We start from the raw sequence: 19492 nt of genomic DNA on the forward strand, positions 1-19492 counted from the left end.
CCCATTAGGATCAAGTGTCAGGACCCTTCCCCTGGATAAAGGGCCCGGCCTGGAGTCGGGAAGACCGGAGGTTCAAATACAGCCTCAGACGCTTAGTGTGTGACCCTGGGCAAGTCACTTAACCCTGTTTGCCTCAGTTCCTCATCGGTAAAATGAGCTGCAGAAGGAAATGGCAAACCGCTCCAGAATCTCTTTGCGAAGAAAACCCTCAAAAAGGGGTCAGGAAGAGTTGGACAGAATTTGAGAAGAAGACGTGTTTTTTTGCTAGGGCCCTCCGGGCAGGTGGCTACACTACGTAGCAATTCAGTCATCACCAGAAACATGGTGGGTAAGCGCGCACAAGTACGATCCGTCACCTTGCCTTTCCCTCCCAGGATCCCTGCCGAAAGCCCTTCCGCCCGCTCCAACTTCAAGTTCTGTTCCTCCCCGTTTCCAAGCGCTAATCGCTTTCCGCCGGGGAGAACACGTAGCTCCACCCCCGACGGGGCGGGTGCATATTCTGGGCATGCTCTGTAGCTAGATTGAGGCCACCGCCTCCTAGGCGGAAGTGAGAATGCTCCTCCTCTGGTCATTTTATTTTTCCCAGAGTGCCCTGAGGCACTGTCATGGACGCTCCCTGGGACCGTTTCTAGCACATGGGACTGTAGCACACCAGGCATAGGGGGTCGGTGCGGCAGCCGGAAGGAATAGCGGGCTGACTTAGCGTTCGGGCGCCCTTGGGCCCGTTTTCTTCGGTCCCCCGGAGCAGTCCCCGGAGAACCCTTGCTGGTGCCTGGCTCCGGCTCTGCCATGTGGCCCCCAGAGCTGGCGGTGCTGAGGGGCTACCCCACCGACGCGGAGCGGCAGCAGTGGAAACAGGTGGACGTGAGCGGCGCAGGTGAGGGAAGGGCCTCGCTGCCCACCTGCTCTGGGGCGGGATGCGCAGGCTGCCTCGGGGGCCACCAGCCCCGACGTCTCAAACGCCAAGTTCCCGGCTGACACCCCCTCTTCTATTCCCGCAGCCACCACCTTCGTCTTGGTCTTCCTCATCTCACGTCCCAGCCATTGTCAGCAAACACTTACTGTGGGCCAGGCATTGGTCCCTCTCACTCTCAGCCATCCTTCAGCTGCCAAACTGATTTTCCTGAAGCACAGGTCTAATCGTGTCGCCCCCCTACCCAGTGAGTTCCAGTGACCTGGAGTATTTGAGCCTAGAGATATTAGGGAGCCATTGGAACTCTTTGAACTGGAGGGTGACATGCCCAGCATTGGGAATATCAATTTTGTAGCTATGTTAAGAATGGATTGGAGATTGGAGAAACCCAAGGCAATGAGTCAAGTTAGGAGGATATGCAATACACACTTCAGGCAAGAGATGACTGTTACTTCTAGGATCAAATAAATCCGCCTCTCTGCCCTTTCCATTAACCTGGCTCTATCCTGCTTTTCCAGTCTTCTTACACATTACTACTTTCCATGAATTCTATGATCCCCTACATTTTGCTTGTTCTGAAACCTGGGTATACTGCCTCCCATCTCTCTTCTTTTTGCCATAGTTGTCCCCCACTCCTGGAATGCATCCTGTCCTCAACACCTCTCTGAATCCTTGGTTTCCTTTAAGACTCAGCTCAAGCTACCTACATGAAGCCTTTCTGGATCCTAATTAATAGTGTATTTTCTCTCCAAACTAACCTGTATACATTTTGTATATATAATGTATGTATGCCCATCTCCCTGATAATAATGCAAGCTCCTTGAAAACAGGGACCCTTTCACTTTTGTCTTTATATCCCTAATGCTTTGTGAAGCCTCATAATATGTACTTAATAAGTGCTTGTCATTTGGTTGACGGGAGTGGAGATGACTAAGGGACCCACAAAAGATGAATTATCCAGCACTAGGGGCAGAGACCTGGCCCTTTTCTCCTTCTGATCCCTGGAGTCTGATGGAGATAGTACTTTCAGTGCTGGTGGCTTTCTTTTTAGGGGAGGGAAAGTTAGGTTTGATTGTGCTTCAGTGTTTCCTCTCTCCAGTAAAAAAGGATTTTGAGGGTGGGCTACTTTTGGGATGTACCAGGAAAAGAAGTAGAAGCACTTGTAATTTAGCTCCTGTTCCTTAATTATTGTGGGTGAAGTATGGAAGGTGGAAAGGTGATGCTTTAATTCAATTCAACACACATTTATCAAGCAACTACTATGTGACAGGCACTGTGTTGGGCACTGGGGATACAAAGACAACAAAAGGGGCGTGTGTGTATGTAGAAAATCGTGCACACAAGTAACTAAGTATGTGATAAATTCAAAATCTTTTTTTGTAGGAACGGGGGCAATATTAGCTTGGTGGGGGGATCGGGAAAGGTTACATGTAGGAAATGGCATTTCAATTGAGTCTTGAAGGGAGCTAAAGATTCTAAGAGGCAGTAGTTATAGAGGACAGCATGTGCAAAGGCATGGAGGTGGTAGATGGAATATCTTGGATAGGGAACAGCAAGTATTCCAGTTTAGCTAGAATGTGCATGGAACCAAGTGCCAAAAAGCATTTTTATTTAAGCCTAGAGGCACCAGGGAGCTATTGGAACTCTTTGAGCAGGGGAGTGATATGGTGAGCATTGGGGAAATCATTTTGGTAGCTATGTTGAAGGTGGATTGGAAGGTGGAGTGACATAAGGCACTGAGTCAAATTAAGGAAATATTTACAATATGAGATGATGAGAGCCTGAACTAAAATGGGTGGCTGTGTGAGTGTAGAGAAGGATATGGATGTGAGAGTGGTGATGATGGCAGAATTGACAAAACTTGGGCTAGATCTGGGGATAGAGGAGGTAGTGGTGATCCAAAGCGACTCCATTGTCTTTCAATCCCGGAAGGATGATGATGCCTTAAATAGAAAATTAAAAAGAAAGAGTGATGGGTTTGGGGCAAAAAAAAAAATTCTTGACTTCCAGTATTGAATTTCTAACTGCTTATTAGAAATTCTAGAACTGGATGTCCCGCAGACATATTAACTCAACAAGTCCCAAGTCCAAAACTGAACTTATCCTTCCCCCCAAACCACCTCTTCATAACTGCCTTACTGTTGAGCCTACCATCATCTTCCCAGTCACCTAGAATTGTAACCTAGGTGTCATCCTCAACTCCTTCTGCCCTTTCTATCCATCTGCCCATCCTTCCTTGCCAAGGCTTGTTGATTTTACCCTTGTAATGTTTCTTGTAATATAGATGTTTCTTTTGCATGTGTTGCTTTCTTTCCTCTGACACTGAACCTCCTTGGTGCGCATTCTCATCACCTCATGCCTGGACTTTTGCAAAAACCCAGGTTGGTCTCCATGTCTCATTCTTTCTCCACGTCAATCTTTCCTCCACTCAACTGTCAAATTGACCTTCTCAAGAATATTGGTTTGACCTTATCACCTCTCTGCTCAATAAACTTCAGTGGCTCCCTATCATCTCCAGCATTAAATATAAATATAAAGTTCTCTTTCCTTTATAACCCTTTGTAATCTGGCCCCTTTCTGCATTTATAGTTTGGTTATACCTTATTCCCCTACATGTCCTCTGCCATCCAGTGGCCCTGGTTGGTGTTCCTAGCATAAGACATTCCATCTCTCAGCACCAAGTGTTTTCATTAGCTATTCTCCATGCCTGGAATTCTCTCCCTCTTCATCTCTGCTTCTGACTTCCTTGACTTCCTTTAAGTTTCAGCTAAATTAGTTCCACCTTCTGCAAGAAGCCTTTCCCAATTCCCCTTAATGCTTGTGCATTCCCTCTGTTGATTATTTCTAGTTTATCCTGTATACCGTTTGTTTGTACAGGGTTGTTTACCTGTTGCCTCTCCCATTAGACTGTGAGCTCCTTGAGGGAAGTTGTGAACTTTTGCCTTCCTTGGTATCTCCATTGCCTAGCATAGTGCCTGGCACATAGTAAGTTCTTAAAAGATGCTGGTTGACTGACTGATATAGGACTAACGATCAGGAGAGACTAAGGTTTTATTTTATCGAATAGAGATAACAATTCAACACACTGAAGCCAGTGAAATGACTGAGAGGAGGTGAAGAGATAGAAGAGAGGACACAGGGTAGAGCCTTTGGGCACACCCATATCTAGTGGGCTGGATGTGGATACTTGGGTAAAGGAGACTGAAGTGGCTTCACTAGACAAGTCATTGACAGCAGACAGAATGAAGTAAGAACAGGGCTCCATGCCTGGAATGCCCTCCTTTCTCTTCACCTGCCACTTCTTAAAATTCTTAGCTTCCTTCATAACTCAGCTCAAGCACTGCCCCCTCGGTGAGGCCTTTCCTGATGTCTAACCCCCTCCCTCCTTTATTTATTTTGTATATATTTCCTGTATGTACAGGTTTATACTTTGTATCCATAGTACCTCACATAGTTTCTGGCACATTGTAGGTACTTGTTAGTTGGTTGCAGTCGAATATATTCCATTTCAAAATGTCTTGAGTCATTCATTCATCCAACACTTTTTTTTTAAATTTTAAAATTTTAACTGAAATTTTTTTTTCATCCAATACTTCTGAGTGCAGAGCACTGTGGTAGGTACTTGGGGAGATAGAAAGTTAAGGTAGAGACACTCCCTGCTTTCTTGAAATTTTAAAAGAGACAAATAAGCAAATATAAGTCTAACTAATAATACTGCATGAGTTAGAAAACATTGCCTTGTTAGGGCTGAGAGAGATCATTGCCAATTTTGAGTATTGGGGAAGGCTTCACGGAGATGGTGGCATTTGAGTTTGAGTTTGAAGGAGCATGGGAATTTAGCAGGTGAAGAGCAAGAGGAGGGGCCCTTCCGGTTTGGGGAGCATGAACAAAGGCATATGGACAGAAGAACATAGTTTGAGGGTCAGTGTGGTCCGAACTGTCTGTGGCATGGAGGGTAGTAATATGTGGTAGACTGGTGTCAGATTTTGGAAGGTCTCAGTGCTAGGTTTGAGAGACTGAGCTTTACTCAGTAGGGAGGCATTGGTGATTTTTGAGTGGGTGAGTGGCATGATCCTATAATCAAGGTAATTTTGGCACCATTATTTAGGACACTTTGGAGAGAGATGAAAATAGAGGGGAGAATACTTTTTAGGAGTCAATGAGTATACACCATTTCCTGAGTTCTGTCCCTTTTCACTGTCCATTTTCACCCCATGCCTGGAATACTCTTCCTCTTCACCTCCACCATCTGGCCTTCTTCAAGACTGTGCCTTAATCCTACTTTCTGCAAGAGGCCTTTGCTGGTGCCCCCTCCCTATCCTCAAACTTCCTAGATTCTAGGAAGTAGGGCCTTCCTCTAGGACTCTAGGACCTCTAGGACCTCTGAGATTATCTCCCATACATAGTTCACATTGTTTTCCCTAGTAGAATGTGAGCTTCTTGGGGGCAAGGACTCTGTTTTTGCCTTTTCTAGTGCTTTTTTTTTCCCTAGTGCTTTTCTAGTGCACAGTGCCTGGTATTTATTAAGCACTTGATAAATGCTTGTTGACTCAGGAGCCTTTTGAAATAATCGAAGTGAGTGGTAAGGAGAGCTTAAACTAGGGTGATTTCTGTGAGGACAGAGAAGAGAGGACTGATGTAATGGATGTTGCAGAGGTGGAATTGATAGAACTTGCAGATAGATTCTGTTCCCTCTTCCTCAACGCTCATATCTGAAGATAACCCTGATATGAGATGTAGAGGAAGTGATGGTGTCACGGGCAGAAATGGTGAAGTTCAGAGGTGCCAAATTTTGGAGGAAAGATAAGTGAGTTTTTTAATTTTAGGTAATGGGAAGATATCTAAGATTTGGGAGTCAGTAATTTCGAAAGTTATTAAGAGATCTGGACAAAAACAAAAGACCATGGAGGACCAGGGGGTCAATTTTTTTTTTTTGAGGGAGAAGGCAGGGCAATTGGGGTTAAATGACTTACCCAAGGTCACACAGCTAGTAAGTGTGTCAAGTGTCTGAGGTTGGATTTGAACTCAGGTCCTCCTGACTCCAGGGCCCGTGCTCTATCCACTGTGCCACCTGACTGCCCCCAGAGCAATTTCAGTAGAATGATGGGTTTGGAATTATGATTGCATAATGTCAAGCCACTCTTAATAAAGAGATCAAGCTTTCAAGAAATTTAGGACAGAATGTGGAGTAAAGAAGATAATTTGAAAAGATAAGAGGATCAAGGGGGAGGGCTTTGTTAGGATTAGGGAAATAATGTGAAGCTGAGGAAGACCTGGGTTCAAGGCCTGCCATATTTTAAGAAGGCACATTCCTTTGTTATCAGTCAGTAAGCTTGTATTAAGTGCCTACTGTATTCCAGGCTTGTGCTGAGAGATGGTGCTACAAAGGTAAAAGACAATCCCTTGCTTTGAAGGAGCTCCAGTGGGAAAGATAACATACCAACTATGTGTAAATAAGCTATTTGCAGGATAAATTTGAAATAATCAACAGAAAGAAGGGGGATCAGGAAAGGTGAGATTCAGGATGGGACTGGAAGGAAGCCGGGAAAGCAGTAGATTGAGATTAAAAGGAAATGCATTCCAGATATGGGGGTAGCCAGTGAAAATGCCTGGAGTTGGGAGAAAGAGTATTTGAAGAATAGGCAGCAGGACCTTGGGACTGGATAGCAGAGTGCTAGGGAGGTAGGGGGGTATGTAAAGTGTGAGAGGACCTTGGAGGTAGGGAATGGGGCAGGTTAGGATTTTATTTGATCCCAGAAGTGATAAGGAGACACTGCAGTTTATTGAGTCAGCTAGGCAGAGCAGTGGGTAAGGTGCTAGGCTTGGAGTCAGGAAGACCAGGATTCACATGTGGCTGCAGACTACTAGCTGTGTGGACCCTAGGCAAGTCACTTAAACTCTTTCTCAGTTTCTTCAGCTGAAAAATGGGAATGATAATAACACCAACTTTCCAGGGCTGTTGTGAGGATCAAATGACGTAACTGTGTGTCTGGCACGTAGTAGGTGCTTAATAGATCCAGCCTTCTTTCCTCCCTGTTTCCTTCTTTCTTTCCTTCCTCCCTTCCTTTCCCCCTTCCTTTCTTCCTCCCTTCCTTCCTCCCTCCCTTCCTTTCTTTCTTCCTCCCTCCTTTCCTCCCTTTTTCTCTTTCTCCCTTCCTCCCTTCCTCATTTCCTTGTTTCCAGGGAGTGGGGAGACATGGTTGAACAAAACTTTGTACCTTTAGCAGGATCACTTTGGCAGCTGAGTGGGGGATGAACGGGAGCAGGGAGAGACTTCTGGTAGGAAGACCAGCCAGAGGGTTATTGCCACAGCCCAGGCATGAGATGAGGGCCTATACCACAGTGGTGGCAGTGTTAGAGGAAAGTAAAGGGCACATGAGAGAGGTATTATACAGGTAAAATCCACAGGCCTCCGCAGTGGATAGAATGTGGGGGAGTGAGAGAGAGTAAGGAATTGAGTTTGACACCTAGGTTTCAAGCCTGGGTAACTTAGGAGGGAATAATTGTTCTCTTTTTGACTTTACACAAGTTATTTCCTCTCATCTATAAAACTAAAGGGTTGGATTAGATAACCAGTAACATCTCTTTCAGCTCTAAATCCTGTGTTCTTTGTTCCAGTCCTTTGTATATATTATTGTGAAATTAATCTCCATAAGGCACATCTGTTCAAAAGCATTCAATGGCTCCTTGATTGCTTATAAATTTAAATTTTGTACTCCTTACAGTGGTATTCAAGGGTCCCTTTGGTATATGCCTCAAGTTGTCTTTCTAACCTTATTTCTCATTCTCATACACAAACCATCTGTTTGAGGTGAACTCTACTACCCATGGCATCCTTATCATGCTGAAGTTTTTTTTTCCCCTTTCTTCCATGACTTGGTTCGTTTCCTATCCTTATTTCAAGGCCCTCGCCATCCATAAAGCGGGAAGGTTGTAATAGATATCTTTACGGTTCTCAAAGGCTTTGCACAGTATCCATAGTAGGGCAACAAGGCTGTTTGTGGGATGTTGAGTTCCGCTGGTATAAAGATTGGTTGATGAAATTGTTTAGCCCGGAGAAGAGAAGGGTGTGTGTTGGGGAGGATGTGGGATGTGGGAAAGTGTTGAGGAAGGAAGTAGAGACATGGTAGCTAGCATTTCTTTGTGAATTGGAAGGACTCTCTTCTGTGAGGAATAGATCTGTCCTGCTTGACCCTAAAGGTTGGAACTAGGAACAATGGACAGAAGTTGCAAAGAAGCCAATTTTGGTGTAATGTGAAGAAAAACTTCCTAAATAGAGAGAGTTATCCACAAGTGAAGTGTGCTTCTTTGTGAAGGTTGGGGACATGAGAGAGGGGCTCTCTTAAGCCTTTGGATTCCTCCTAGCTAGGAATGATAGATATAGCCCTTTCCTCAGGGCTGCTGTAAGTCTGTTTGTACCTCTATCTACCATAGTCTTCCTGCTATCAAAGGTCATGCGTGTTAGCTAGGTATGTTACAATGCTATCTACACAAATCATACATGGTAGCTACATATGTCACCTGTGTGTTACATAGGTCATCTGAATATGTAAAGGGCTTTGCAAATCTTAAAGCATCGTATAAATGATAGTTATTATTGTTAATTTATGAACTTGTATTATTCTCCCTGGTATTTTATAAGGTCTTTGAGTTTAGAGGCTATATTTTACTTATCATTGTGTTTCCTGTAGTTATTAAAAAGAGGCAAAATGGTATAGAGGAAACAGGAAAGATGTGGATTCATATCCTTCCTACCCTACTTTACTCTGCTTATCTGTGTTGTAAACTTGTTAAAGGCAGACCTTTTTTTTTTTTTTTTGGTATCTATCTCCATTGCCTGGGAGTGGGTGGTGGTGGTTGAGAACTTTGATTTGACAAAATATGCCTCTTATGTGGTACATACTGTGTGTCTTTGCCAAATTTGTGATTTTGAGGTAGATTTAAAGAAAATTTACATGAAAACTGCCCTCTTTTTTTAACTATAATAAAAAGCACGTAAACATTAATTCCTAATTTGCCATTTGTAGTAGCTATAATACGGTGGTGACTTTGTTAGTCTAGGAAATATAGCTCTGGATGTTATGAATTTGCCCATTATTTTATGGCTAATGAGCACATGTAGAATATAGATTCTTTGTTTTTCTGATTTTTTAAAATGTCAAATGACTACATCATTTGCTCCAGCTTATTTATTTTTTTCTTTGAATTACAGATAGTGGATCCTTTTTACAGTTGCTCTTAGAAGGGAACCATGAAGCCATTTTTCTAAATACAGTTACCCAAAACATTTTTACTGAATCCATATCAAAAGAGGAGAAGATTGACAGCTACCTGGAAAAGCAGATTCTTACATTCCTGGACTGTTCAGGAGATTTGTATGAAACTGAAAGGTAGGACTTTTTTTTTTTCTTTTTCTTTAATTGTAGTTGTTATAGTGGAAACAGAATTGTAGTTAACCTGAATAGAAAATTGTTAACATTAATTTCATTCTTCATCACTTTACGTGGGTGTCTGAATTCTGCCTAATAATCTCAGTTTGAGATTTCTGCAGCATTTGACCTAGATTTTGTTTTGTTTTGCTGCATTGGTTCAGGATAAGAGCGCTTGGTGTCACAGAACCCAGTCTTCAGGTACGCATTTTTTGGACAAATATGTCAGCTTTATTTTGTTCTTCCTTTGTACTGGGATACAGATTCTATAACAAGTTATAGGAGAAGCCATGCTCCTTTGGTTGCATTTTAAAAAAATTGATTATGCTGGTGCTGTATTATCCTGTACCTAGGTTCCCTAAGGATTTTTTAAAAAATAAGAAGTAATTATTTTTAGGGTCAAGTGATGGAGGGTGGGTCTTCCCAGAGACCACTTTTCCACCAGAGACTCCCTCATTTTCTAGTTAATTTCTTTAAAGTAAATAAGAAGATTTGCTGCTGCTTCTACTCGCCTTAGCCTACTCTTCCTTCTGAGCAAGGGTGTATCTCACCCATGACATTCTTTTGGAGTTTTTCTCTCCATGCTCAAATGTGCTCCACTAGGTATTTTTTTCTAATAAATTTCCTATATCAAGGTTGTTAATTGTTGTCTCTTAGATTTTCCCAGTGTGGGCAGCAGCTACCCTGGTATTGAGAATACAACTTTGAACCCTTTTTGTTTTGGCTGGTATTTTCTGTAATTGAATTTAGAACTAGAATAAACCAGTCTGCGATGGATAAATTATGCCCCTAACAAATATAGGCTCCATACTAGCTCCAGCTTTCTGTTCTAAAATTACTTTGTATTACCCCCTTACATGCATTCTATGTTCCAGACAAATTAGACTACTGGCTGTAATTCTTCTTACCGTATCTGTGCATTTTTATGGATTCTCTCCCAAGCTTGGGCTGTATTCCTCTTAGCTTCTCCTCCTTAGACTCTCTAGCTTCCTATAAGGCCCTTCTCAATTGCTAGCCACTTCCCTTTTGAAGCCTTTTCTGATTTCTATAGTTTTCACCATCTTAAAGTTATTTTGTATTTTTTTTATTCATTTGTATACGTTTCTCCCCTTATACCTTGCCCCCTTTAAAATGTAGGCTTCTTGAAGGCTGGTATTTTGGGTTTGCCTTTGTATTCCCAACATAGTGCCTTGCACGTAGTATGCACTTAATAAATATTTGTTAAAATGTATTGAAAGTGTTATTGACTTGGAGTTTGTAGTTTTCTTTGCTCTATTTAGATGGGTTGACTTCTTTCCAGCCTGTTCAAGGATATTTTAGAGGATAGCATTTTTTTTTAATTTTTCTCACAGATATTTATATGGCTGGTGCAGCATGAGAATTCCTTTGGAAAATGAACTCAACAAAGCCTTTTATCTAGGGTTTTCTTTCTGTTTTCAGATCATTATTCAGATATCTTCAGAAAATGTGAGAGCTACTGAAATTAGAAAAGGCCATAGGTTCACAGGATCATGGCTCTGGAGCTGGAATGGATCTTAGAGGTTATCTAGTTCACACTCCTAATTTTGCAGATAAAGAAACTGAGGCCCATAGAAACTAAGTGGCAGTCCCTTAGGTCGTAGTCTACAGAGCTAGGATTTGAACTTCAACCCTGTGGTTTTAGTTTCAATACTTCAAGTTCAATGTTCTTTCTACCATACTATGGTACCTCATGATTGGGATGGGTTAGTTTGTTCCAGAACTGTTTTGATAAGAATGCTAGATATTCTCAGCCATTCTGAACTGACATCATAGATTTTCTTTTTATATAACTAAGACCAGACCACATGTACCTGTACATGTATCCATAAAAGGACTTTGTGTTTATGTTTTTCACTTTCTCCTTTGCAGACAACAGATGATATTTCTGCTTGGAGTGAGCAGCTTACAACTGTTTGTTCAGAGCAACTGGACTGGCCCTCCTGTCGACTTACAGCCCCAGGACTTTTTGCCATCTGTTTTATTACAGCAGTTCAGTGAGGTATGTTGGCTCAAGCTTCCCCTTTGGGTTCTTACTGTGTGTACCATCAGAGAAAAGGTGTGAATACACGTAGAACTGGGGACCTAGAGGATAGTAAAGATGCATATACGATTCTTCATCATGTAGGAAATTACATGAGTCCTTTTTCCTTCATTAGATTTCTGAATATTTTGAAAAATTCCAATTCTGCTACTTTTTATTTTTTTTTAAATGAATTTATTTTTTATTTTTAGTTTACAACACTCAGTTCCACAAGTGTTTGGGTTCCAAATTTTCTCTCCCTCTCTCTCCCCGGCCCCATCCCAAGACGGCATGTAATCCAGTGTAGGTTCTGCATATACCTTCACATTGAACTTATTTGCATAATAGTCCAGTTATAAAGAAGAATTATAACCAATAGAATGAATCATGAGAAAGGAGAAATGAAACCAAAAAAGAAGGAAAAAAAATGATAGCAAAAAGTTTGCCTCAGTCTGTACTCAGACTCCATAATTCTTTCTCTGGATGTGCATAGGTTTTTCCATCATGAGTCTTTTGGAGCTGTCTTTGAACCTTGCATTGATGAGAGGAGTCAAGTCTTTTGAAGTTAGCCATCACAGATACCGTGTGTCTGTAATTGTGTATAATGATCTCCTGGTTCTGCTCCCCTCACTCTCTGCTGCTTTTTCAACTCCTATTCAAATGATGATAACCTAATTTATTACACATTTGGTTGTGTTTCTCATTATAGTGCAGATACCTCCACCTCTTATTTGCAGTTATGTCTGGAATATATAAAAATGCTAGAAAAATGTATATATGTGAAACTTCTAGATCATGTTACAGATCAGAATTATTGTTTGTGGGACGTGTGGTCCAGGAAATTAAAGAAAACAGAGTTATGTTTCAGAATGGTAACTGGTTAAATTTACTATGGGATCCAGGGCTTTGGATATAGAAGACACCCTAGATAGCTTTGTTCAACTCTTACATTTTATAGATGAAGAAACTGAGATGTAGAGGGTTGAAGTGACATATAGAAGGTGTCAAGATAATATGTCAGATTGATGCTGCTGATTGGTTAGTTAACCAACCATTCATCATGTTAAATATCTACGCCATGCATATATAGGACTGTGTTAACTACTGAGAGTGATTAAAAAAAAATCCAAGAGCCAAGAAATAGGAAATATACTGCCTCCTCCCCACAAAGAGAAAGGCTTCAGAGCAGTCACATAGATGTTATGAAGTCCATTATTGTCCACCCACAATTCTAACAATTTTAGTTAGTTGCCTGGTTTCCTAGCCCCATAGCAGAGGGGAATTGTTAAGCTAAAATTTGTAGGGTTGTTAGAGGATGATCCTCACAGCAGTGGAGGAGACGAGCTCCAAGCAGTAAGAAGCTATAAGAAGGAGATCAGAATTCAAAAAATGCAGTAATTTGGAGCCAGGAGGTATAAGGGCAAACTGTCCTGCATAACTCAATAACCTCTGAGACCATTGCTCTTCAGTAATTGATGGTCATGATTATGCTGAATCATCAAAAAGTTAAAGTCAATGAAGGTCATAATTTAATGAATTCGCTTTAAGAGAACAGGGAAACGTGTACTGAGCCATGTGGACAGAAAAATGGTTACTCAATGCTTCGGGAAAGTTCCACTTAAAATTTTCGTAGGGACCTCTGAGGTCCCCTGGTCCAGCCTCCTCATTTTACAGATGAAGAAACTCAGTCCTAGGAATGTAACGTTATTCACCCAAGGTCACACAAGTAGTAAGTCACAGAGAAAACAGGTCCTCTGACTCTAAATTCAGCTTTTTTCTATCACACAGTATTGTAACATCCTGCTTTTCAAATATTTAAAATTAAAAAAAAAACTGTGGCACTTTAACTGCTAGAACTTTACCCTTATAGGACATGTTTAGATTATTTTAATGAGGTAATGTACCTAAAACATTTTACAAAGCATAAATATTATATAATGTCAGTTATTTTTTTTTTAATTTATTTAATATATTTAGTTTTCAGCATTGATTTTCACAAAAGTTTGAATTACAAATTTTTTCCCCGTTTCTACCCTCCCCCCACTCCAAGATGGCGTATATTCTGGTTGCCCCGTTCCCCAGTCAGCCCTCCCATCTGTCACCCCACTCCCCTTCCATCTCCCTTTCCCTTCTTCTCTTGTAGGGCAAGATAAATTTCTATGCCCCATTGCCTGTGTATCTTATTTCCTGGTTGCATGCAAAAACTTTTATTTGTTGTTATTTTTTTTTGAACGTCTGTTTTTAAAACTTTGAGTTCCAAATTCTCTCCCCTCTTCCCTCCGCACCCACCCTCCCTAAGAAGGCAAACAATTCAACATAGGCCACATACGTATCATTATGTAAAACCCTTCCACAGTACTCATGTTGTAGAAGATTAACTATGTTTTGTTCCTTCCTACCCTATCCCCCTTTATTGAATTTTCTCCCTTGACCCTGTCCCTTTTCGAAAGTGTTTGTTTTTGATTACCTCCTCCCCCTGTCTGCCCTCCCTTCTATCATCCCCCCTTTTTTATCTTTTTCCTCCTTCTTTCCTATGTGGTAAGATACCCAATTGAGTGTATATGGCATTCCCTCCTCAGGTCAAATCCGATGAGAGCAAGATTTACTCATTCGTCCTCACCTGCCCCCTCTTCCCTTCCTACAGAACCACTTTTTCTTGCCACTTTTATGCGAGATAATTTACCCCATTCTATCTCTCCCTTTCTCCTTCTCTCAATATATTCCTCTCTTATCCCTTAAATTGATTTTATTTTTTTAGATATCATCCCTTCATATTCAACTCACCCTGCGCCCTTTGTGTGTGTGTATATATATATATATGTATAAATATATATACCTACATATGTACATACATAGACACATATGTTTATGTATGTATACACGCATATATATATATACATATATATGCATATTCCTTTCAGCTACTGTGATATTGAGGTCTCATGAATCATACACATCATCTTTCTATGTAGGAATGTAAACAAAACAGTTCAACTTTAGTAAGTCCCTTATGATTTCTCTTTCTTGTTTACCTTTTCATGCTTCTATTGATTCTTGTGTTTGAAAGTCAAACTTTCTATTCAGCTCTGGTCTTTTCACTGAGAAAGCTTGAAAGTCCTCTATTTTATTGAAAATCCTTATTTTGCGTTGGAGCATGATACTCAGTTTTGCTGGGTAGGTGATTCTTGGTTTTAATCTTAGCTCCATTGACCTCTGGAATATTGTATTCCAAGCCCTTCAGTCCCTTAATGTGGAAGCTGCCAGATCCTGTGTTACCCTGATTGTTTTTCCACAATATTCAAATTGTTTCTTTCTGGCTGCTTGCAGTATTTTCTCCTTGACCTGGGAGCTCTGGAATTTGGCGACAATGTTCCTAGGAGTTTTCTTTTTGGGGTCTATTTGAGGAGGCGATCAGTGGATTCTTTCAATTTCTATTTTACCCTTTGGCTCTAGAATATCAGGGCAATTCTCCTTGATAATTTCCTGAAAGATGATATCTAGGCTCTTTTTATGAACATGGCTTTCAGGTAGTCCAATAATTTTTAAATTATCTCTTCTGGATTTATTTTCAAGGTCAGTGGTTTTTCCAATGAGATATTTGACATTGTCTTCCATTTTTTCATTCCTTTGGTTCTGTTTTATAATATCTTGATTTCTCATCAAGCCACTAGCTTCCACTTGCTCCAATCTCATTTTTAAGGTAGTATTTTCATCAGTGGTCTTTTGGACCTCCTTTTCCATTTGGCTAATTCTGCCTTTCAAGGCATTCTTCTCCTCATTGGCTTTTTGGAGCTCTTTTGCCATTTGAGTTAGTCTATTTTTTCCTCTACTTCTCTAACTTGCTTTTCCAACACCTTTTTGAGCTCTTCCATGGCCTGGAACCAGTTCATGTTTTTCTTGGAGGTTTCTGTTGTAGGCTCTTTGACTTTATTAATTTCTTCTGTCTGTTTTGGTCTTCTTTGTCAGCAAAGAAAGAATGCAGAGTCTGAGACTGAATCTCGGTGTGTTTTCGCTGCCTGGCCATAATCCCAGCCAACTAACTTGACCTTTGAGTTTTTCAGTGGGGTATGACTGCTTGTAGACTACAGAGTTCTATGTTCCACGTTTGGGGGGGAGGTGCCAGCTCTGCCACACCAGCACTGCTCCTTCCCCAAGGACCCCCAACCCGAACTGGGCTCAGATCTTCGGCAGGCTGTGCACCCCTGCTCTGATCCGCCACTTAATTCCTCCCACCAGGTGGGCCTGGAGCCGGAAGCAGCAGCAGCCGTAGCTGCCCCACCTCCGCTGCCCCCGGGGCTGGAAGCCGAACCGCGAACTCCTTCCGCTCCCGCAGCTTTTCCCACTACCCTTCTCAGCAGTCTTTGGTGTTTGTGGGTTAAGAAGTCTCGTAACTGCCACAGCTCACTGAATCAGGGCGCTAGGGCCCCCTCCGCCCGGCTTCTGGTCTGGATGGTCCAAGTCGCTCAGGCTGGGCTCTGCTCCACTCCGTTCCCAGCTCCCAGCTCCGTGTGGAATAGACCTCACCCAGAGACCATCCAGGCTGTCCTGGGCTGGAGCCCTGCTTCCCTCTGCTGTTCTGTGGGTTCTGCCGTTCTAGAATTGGTTCAGAGCCATTTTTTATAGGTTTTTGGAGGGGCTCGGCAGGGAGCTCAGGCTGGTCCCTGCTTTCCAGCCGCCATCTTGGCTCCGTCCCCCCTAGTCTATTTTTTAAAGTGTTATTTTCCTCAATATTTTTTTCAGCATTTTTTTGGGTCTCCTTTAGCAAGTCATTGACTTCTTTTTCATGGTTTTCTTGCATCATTCTCATTTCTCTTCCCAATTTTTCCTCTACTTCTGTAACTTGCTTTTCAAACTCCTTTTTGAGCTTTCCCATGGCGTGAGACCAGTTCATGTTTTTCTTGGAGGCTTTTGGTGTAGGCTCTTGGACTTTGTTGACTTCTTCAGGCCATATGTTTTGGTCTTCTTTGTCACCAAAGAAAGATTTCAAAGTCTGAGACTGAATCTGGGTGTGTTTTCGCTGCCTGGCCATGTTCCCAGCCAACTTACTTGACCCTTGAGTTTTTCGTCAGGGGTATGACTGCTTGTAGAGCAAAGAGTATTTTGTTCCAAGCTTAAGGGGATGCACCATTGATTTCAGAGCTATTTCTATACAGCCAGCTCTGCCACACCAGCACTCCTCTTTCCTCAAGAACCACCAACCCGGACCTGATGCAAATCTTCAGCAGGCTGTGCACTCCTGCTCTGATCCGCCACTTAATTCCTCCCACCACGTGGGCCTGGGGCCAGAAGTAACTCCAGCTGTAGCTGCACCTCCTCTGCTGCCCCTGGGGCGGTGGCTGAACCTCAAACTCTGTCCCCCGCAGCTTTTCCCACTAACCTTCTCTGTTGTCTTTGGTGTTTGTGGGTTGAGAAGTCTGGTAACTGCCACAGCTCACTGATTCAGGGTGCTAGGGCCTGTTCTGCCCAGCTCCTGGTCTGGTTGGTCCTGCTGCCTCCCTGCTGTGCTCAGCTCCTCTCCACTCCATGTGCAATAGACCTCATCCAGCGACCATCCAGGCTGTCCTGGGCTGGATCCCTGCTTCCCCCTGCTATTTTGTGGGTTCTGCAGTCGTTATTCTTGTTTTTGTTATTTGGAGAACACAAGAAATGCCGTGCATCTTGATAAGAGGCATAGGGATTCATTGTGTGATTTCATGGGTATGGGAAACTTGCAAGTTAGGAAATTGTTTCTCCTGGTGCAGGTAAGCACTTCTTATTGCAACTTAGAAATATTTGTAGAGAAACTTAAGTAACTTGTGCTGAGTAACATAGCCAGTATGTTTCAGAAGTGGGACTTCAACTCAGGTCTTCCTGGCAGCAAGGCCAGCTCTCTGTTTTCCTTGCCTTTCCTCTTCATCGTACTCTATAGATAAAGTATTAGTAAATAAGAAATAATCTTTAGTTTTCAGGAGCTTGTAATATAGTTGGTAATTTGAGAAAAATCCATGAAACAGTTAAGTAGTAATGAAAGACAGTATGTGATTAAGTTGAGTGACTAAAATTTGTCGTAAGTGCTATAGAAGTTCGGAAAAGGGGGAAATTAATGGAGGAAGCAGTTTTCAATGAAGACCTCATGGAACAGATCCTTGATCTGGGGTCCAACAGGCAGGTAGGAATGGTTGGCAGCATCTAGGAGAGAACAAGGATCCTAGGTGGGAATATAGAGAGGTGAGGCTTTAAGCAGAGCTGAACTCTTATACTGCAAGGTTGTAGAGGCATTTACTCGGTGAAGGGGTAGGGTATAGGTTGAAGAAGTAAGAACAGTGTTTGCAGAGCTAGTCTAGGGTCATTTTGTAGAGGACATTGAGTGTCAGGTTTAGTGGTTCTTCATTTTATGGTCACAGAGGAGCTGCTGGAGGTTTTTGGGCTGGGGAGAGACCTTAGCATTGGCTGTGGATTTATGCTGATGCATCTTCCTCAGTTCTCCTGGTGTATTTTTGAGACAGTTTCTGAGGAAAAGGGTATGGCCAAGGATTTGTAGCACCACAGCAGAGCTAATCTCTTGTGATCCAACTCATTACTTTCATCAGGTTTGTTACTTTAGCCTGCTGAGCTAACTAACCACAGACAGCAATATGAACTAAAGTTTCATGTACAACCTTTGTACATCTGGCTTGATCGTTGTTAACTGATCCTTCATTCTTTTTGCTCTGCTCCTTTAGATCGGTAGTTCGTTATCAGTAGTTCAGTATCTTTTCATTGCCATTTTATTAAATGATTTTTTAAATATGCCACATGCTTGACTGTGACTGACTATTTTATTCCTATGAGCATGATAGCCTTAGCCTTTTAAAGTTAGATACATAAAGCCAGATATAATGCTGAACTCCTGTAATCCTTGGCTACCAAGGAAGTTGAGGGCAGTGTATCTCTTGATTAGGAGTTCCAAGTTGTAGCAGGCTCTGCCAGTCAGGTGTCTGCACTAAATTTGGCACTGATATGGAGAGCCTCTGGGATCAGGGACCTAGTAGGTTCAGCTTGGAAAAGGAGCAGATCAAAGATCCTATGCTGATCATTAGTAGAATTAGGTCTGTAAGTAGCCCTTGTACTTCCAACTTGAGTGAAACCAGTCTTTAAAAAGAATTAAAAAACTCAAACAATTTCCTTTTAAAACTACATTGTTACCTGAACCCTTTGGGAGCACATTTAGAAGTCAAATCAGAATGCCAGTGTTAATTCGTAGGCACAGATGAGATACTTAAACTCTTTAATTTTCTTGTTTTGAAAAAAAAATGTTTAATTACTACCATATTTCATGTGCTTTCAGAGGAAAGTTGAATAAGAAATCAGTGATTTATGGGGTATCTAGCAGAACCCAAATAATTTCCAAGTTAGTCATCAGAGAGTGAAATATTATCTGATTAAATGATGCAGTGCTTTTGTCTAAACTACATGTCTTATAAATGTGTAATGTGACTCTCTCTCTGATGCTGTTTATAGCCAGTGATTCTGCTTTCAAGAAAATGGTCTGAAATTTATGCTTAGAGCTGATAAGCTTTGACATCAAGTCAAGTCAAGTGGGTTAAGGATGAGTTTTCTCAATGTTGACTCTTCTCCTGTCACTTTTCCATGGTGTCAGTTTAACTTAGCTTTTTTCTTTCTTCCAAGTTCTCCAACTTGAATGTTAAAGGATAAAGCTTGTAGATCCCCTGCATTATAGTTTATGTGGATCAAAGAGAGATAGCTGTCTGTGTTTGACCATGTTAAGAGTGTATCCATTGGAATATAATATCCTGGATTCTAAAAAATATAGTTTTTTATTTATCAAAGTTGTGCTTTTTTTTAGGAAAGAAAGCGTAGGGGCTCCAGTACCCTACCTCTTTGCCCTACTTTAAGTAAAATATAGTATGAGGGACATACTTTATTTTTTGAAAAATACATTTTATTGATGCCTCTTATCTTTACATTACAGTCAGTTTAAATCCCTCCCTCTGGATTGAAGCCTTCCTTGGGACTAGGAAAAACAATTAAGCAAAAATGTCTGATACAATGATTATATATGACAGTGTAAATAATAGTCTTTCTTATTGTTCCTTTTCCGTTCTGATATGAGGGAGGTCCATTTCATTA

At 41.7% G+C, this 19492-nt stretch overlaps 1 protein-coding gene across 2 annotated transcripts in view; it reads left to right on the top strand.

Annotated features, from left to right (window-relative positions):
- Positions 1–584: 584 nt before the first annotated feature.
- Positions 585–19492, top strand: part of TTC27 (tetratricopeptide repeat domain 27) — a 240078-nt gene continuing 221170 nt past the window's right edge. Inside the window, exons 1-3 of one of the 2 annotated variants that reach the window (XM_036752705.1) lie at positions 585–877; positions 9126–9303; positions 11233–11362. In XM_036752705.1, the coding sequence (XP_036608600.1) occupies positions 790–877; positions 9126–9303; positions 11233–11362 (396 nt within the window). In that variant the 5' untranslated portion in view covers positions 585–789. The remainder of the gene's footprint in view (positions 878–9125; positions 9304–11232; positions 11363–19492) is intronic. The other variant, XM_036752706.1, reaches the window with a different exon arrangement.

Source organism: Trichosurus vulpecula, chromosome 3, assembly GCF_011100635.1.
Source record: "Trichosurus vulpecula isolate mTriVul1 chromosome 3, mTriVul1.pri, whole genome shotgun sequence".
Taxonomy (NCBI): Eukaryota; Metazoa; Chordata; class Mammalia; order Diprotodontia; family Phalangeridae; genus Trichosurus; species Trichosurus vulpecula.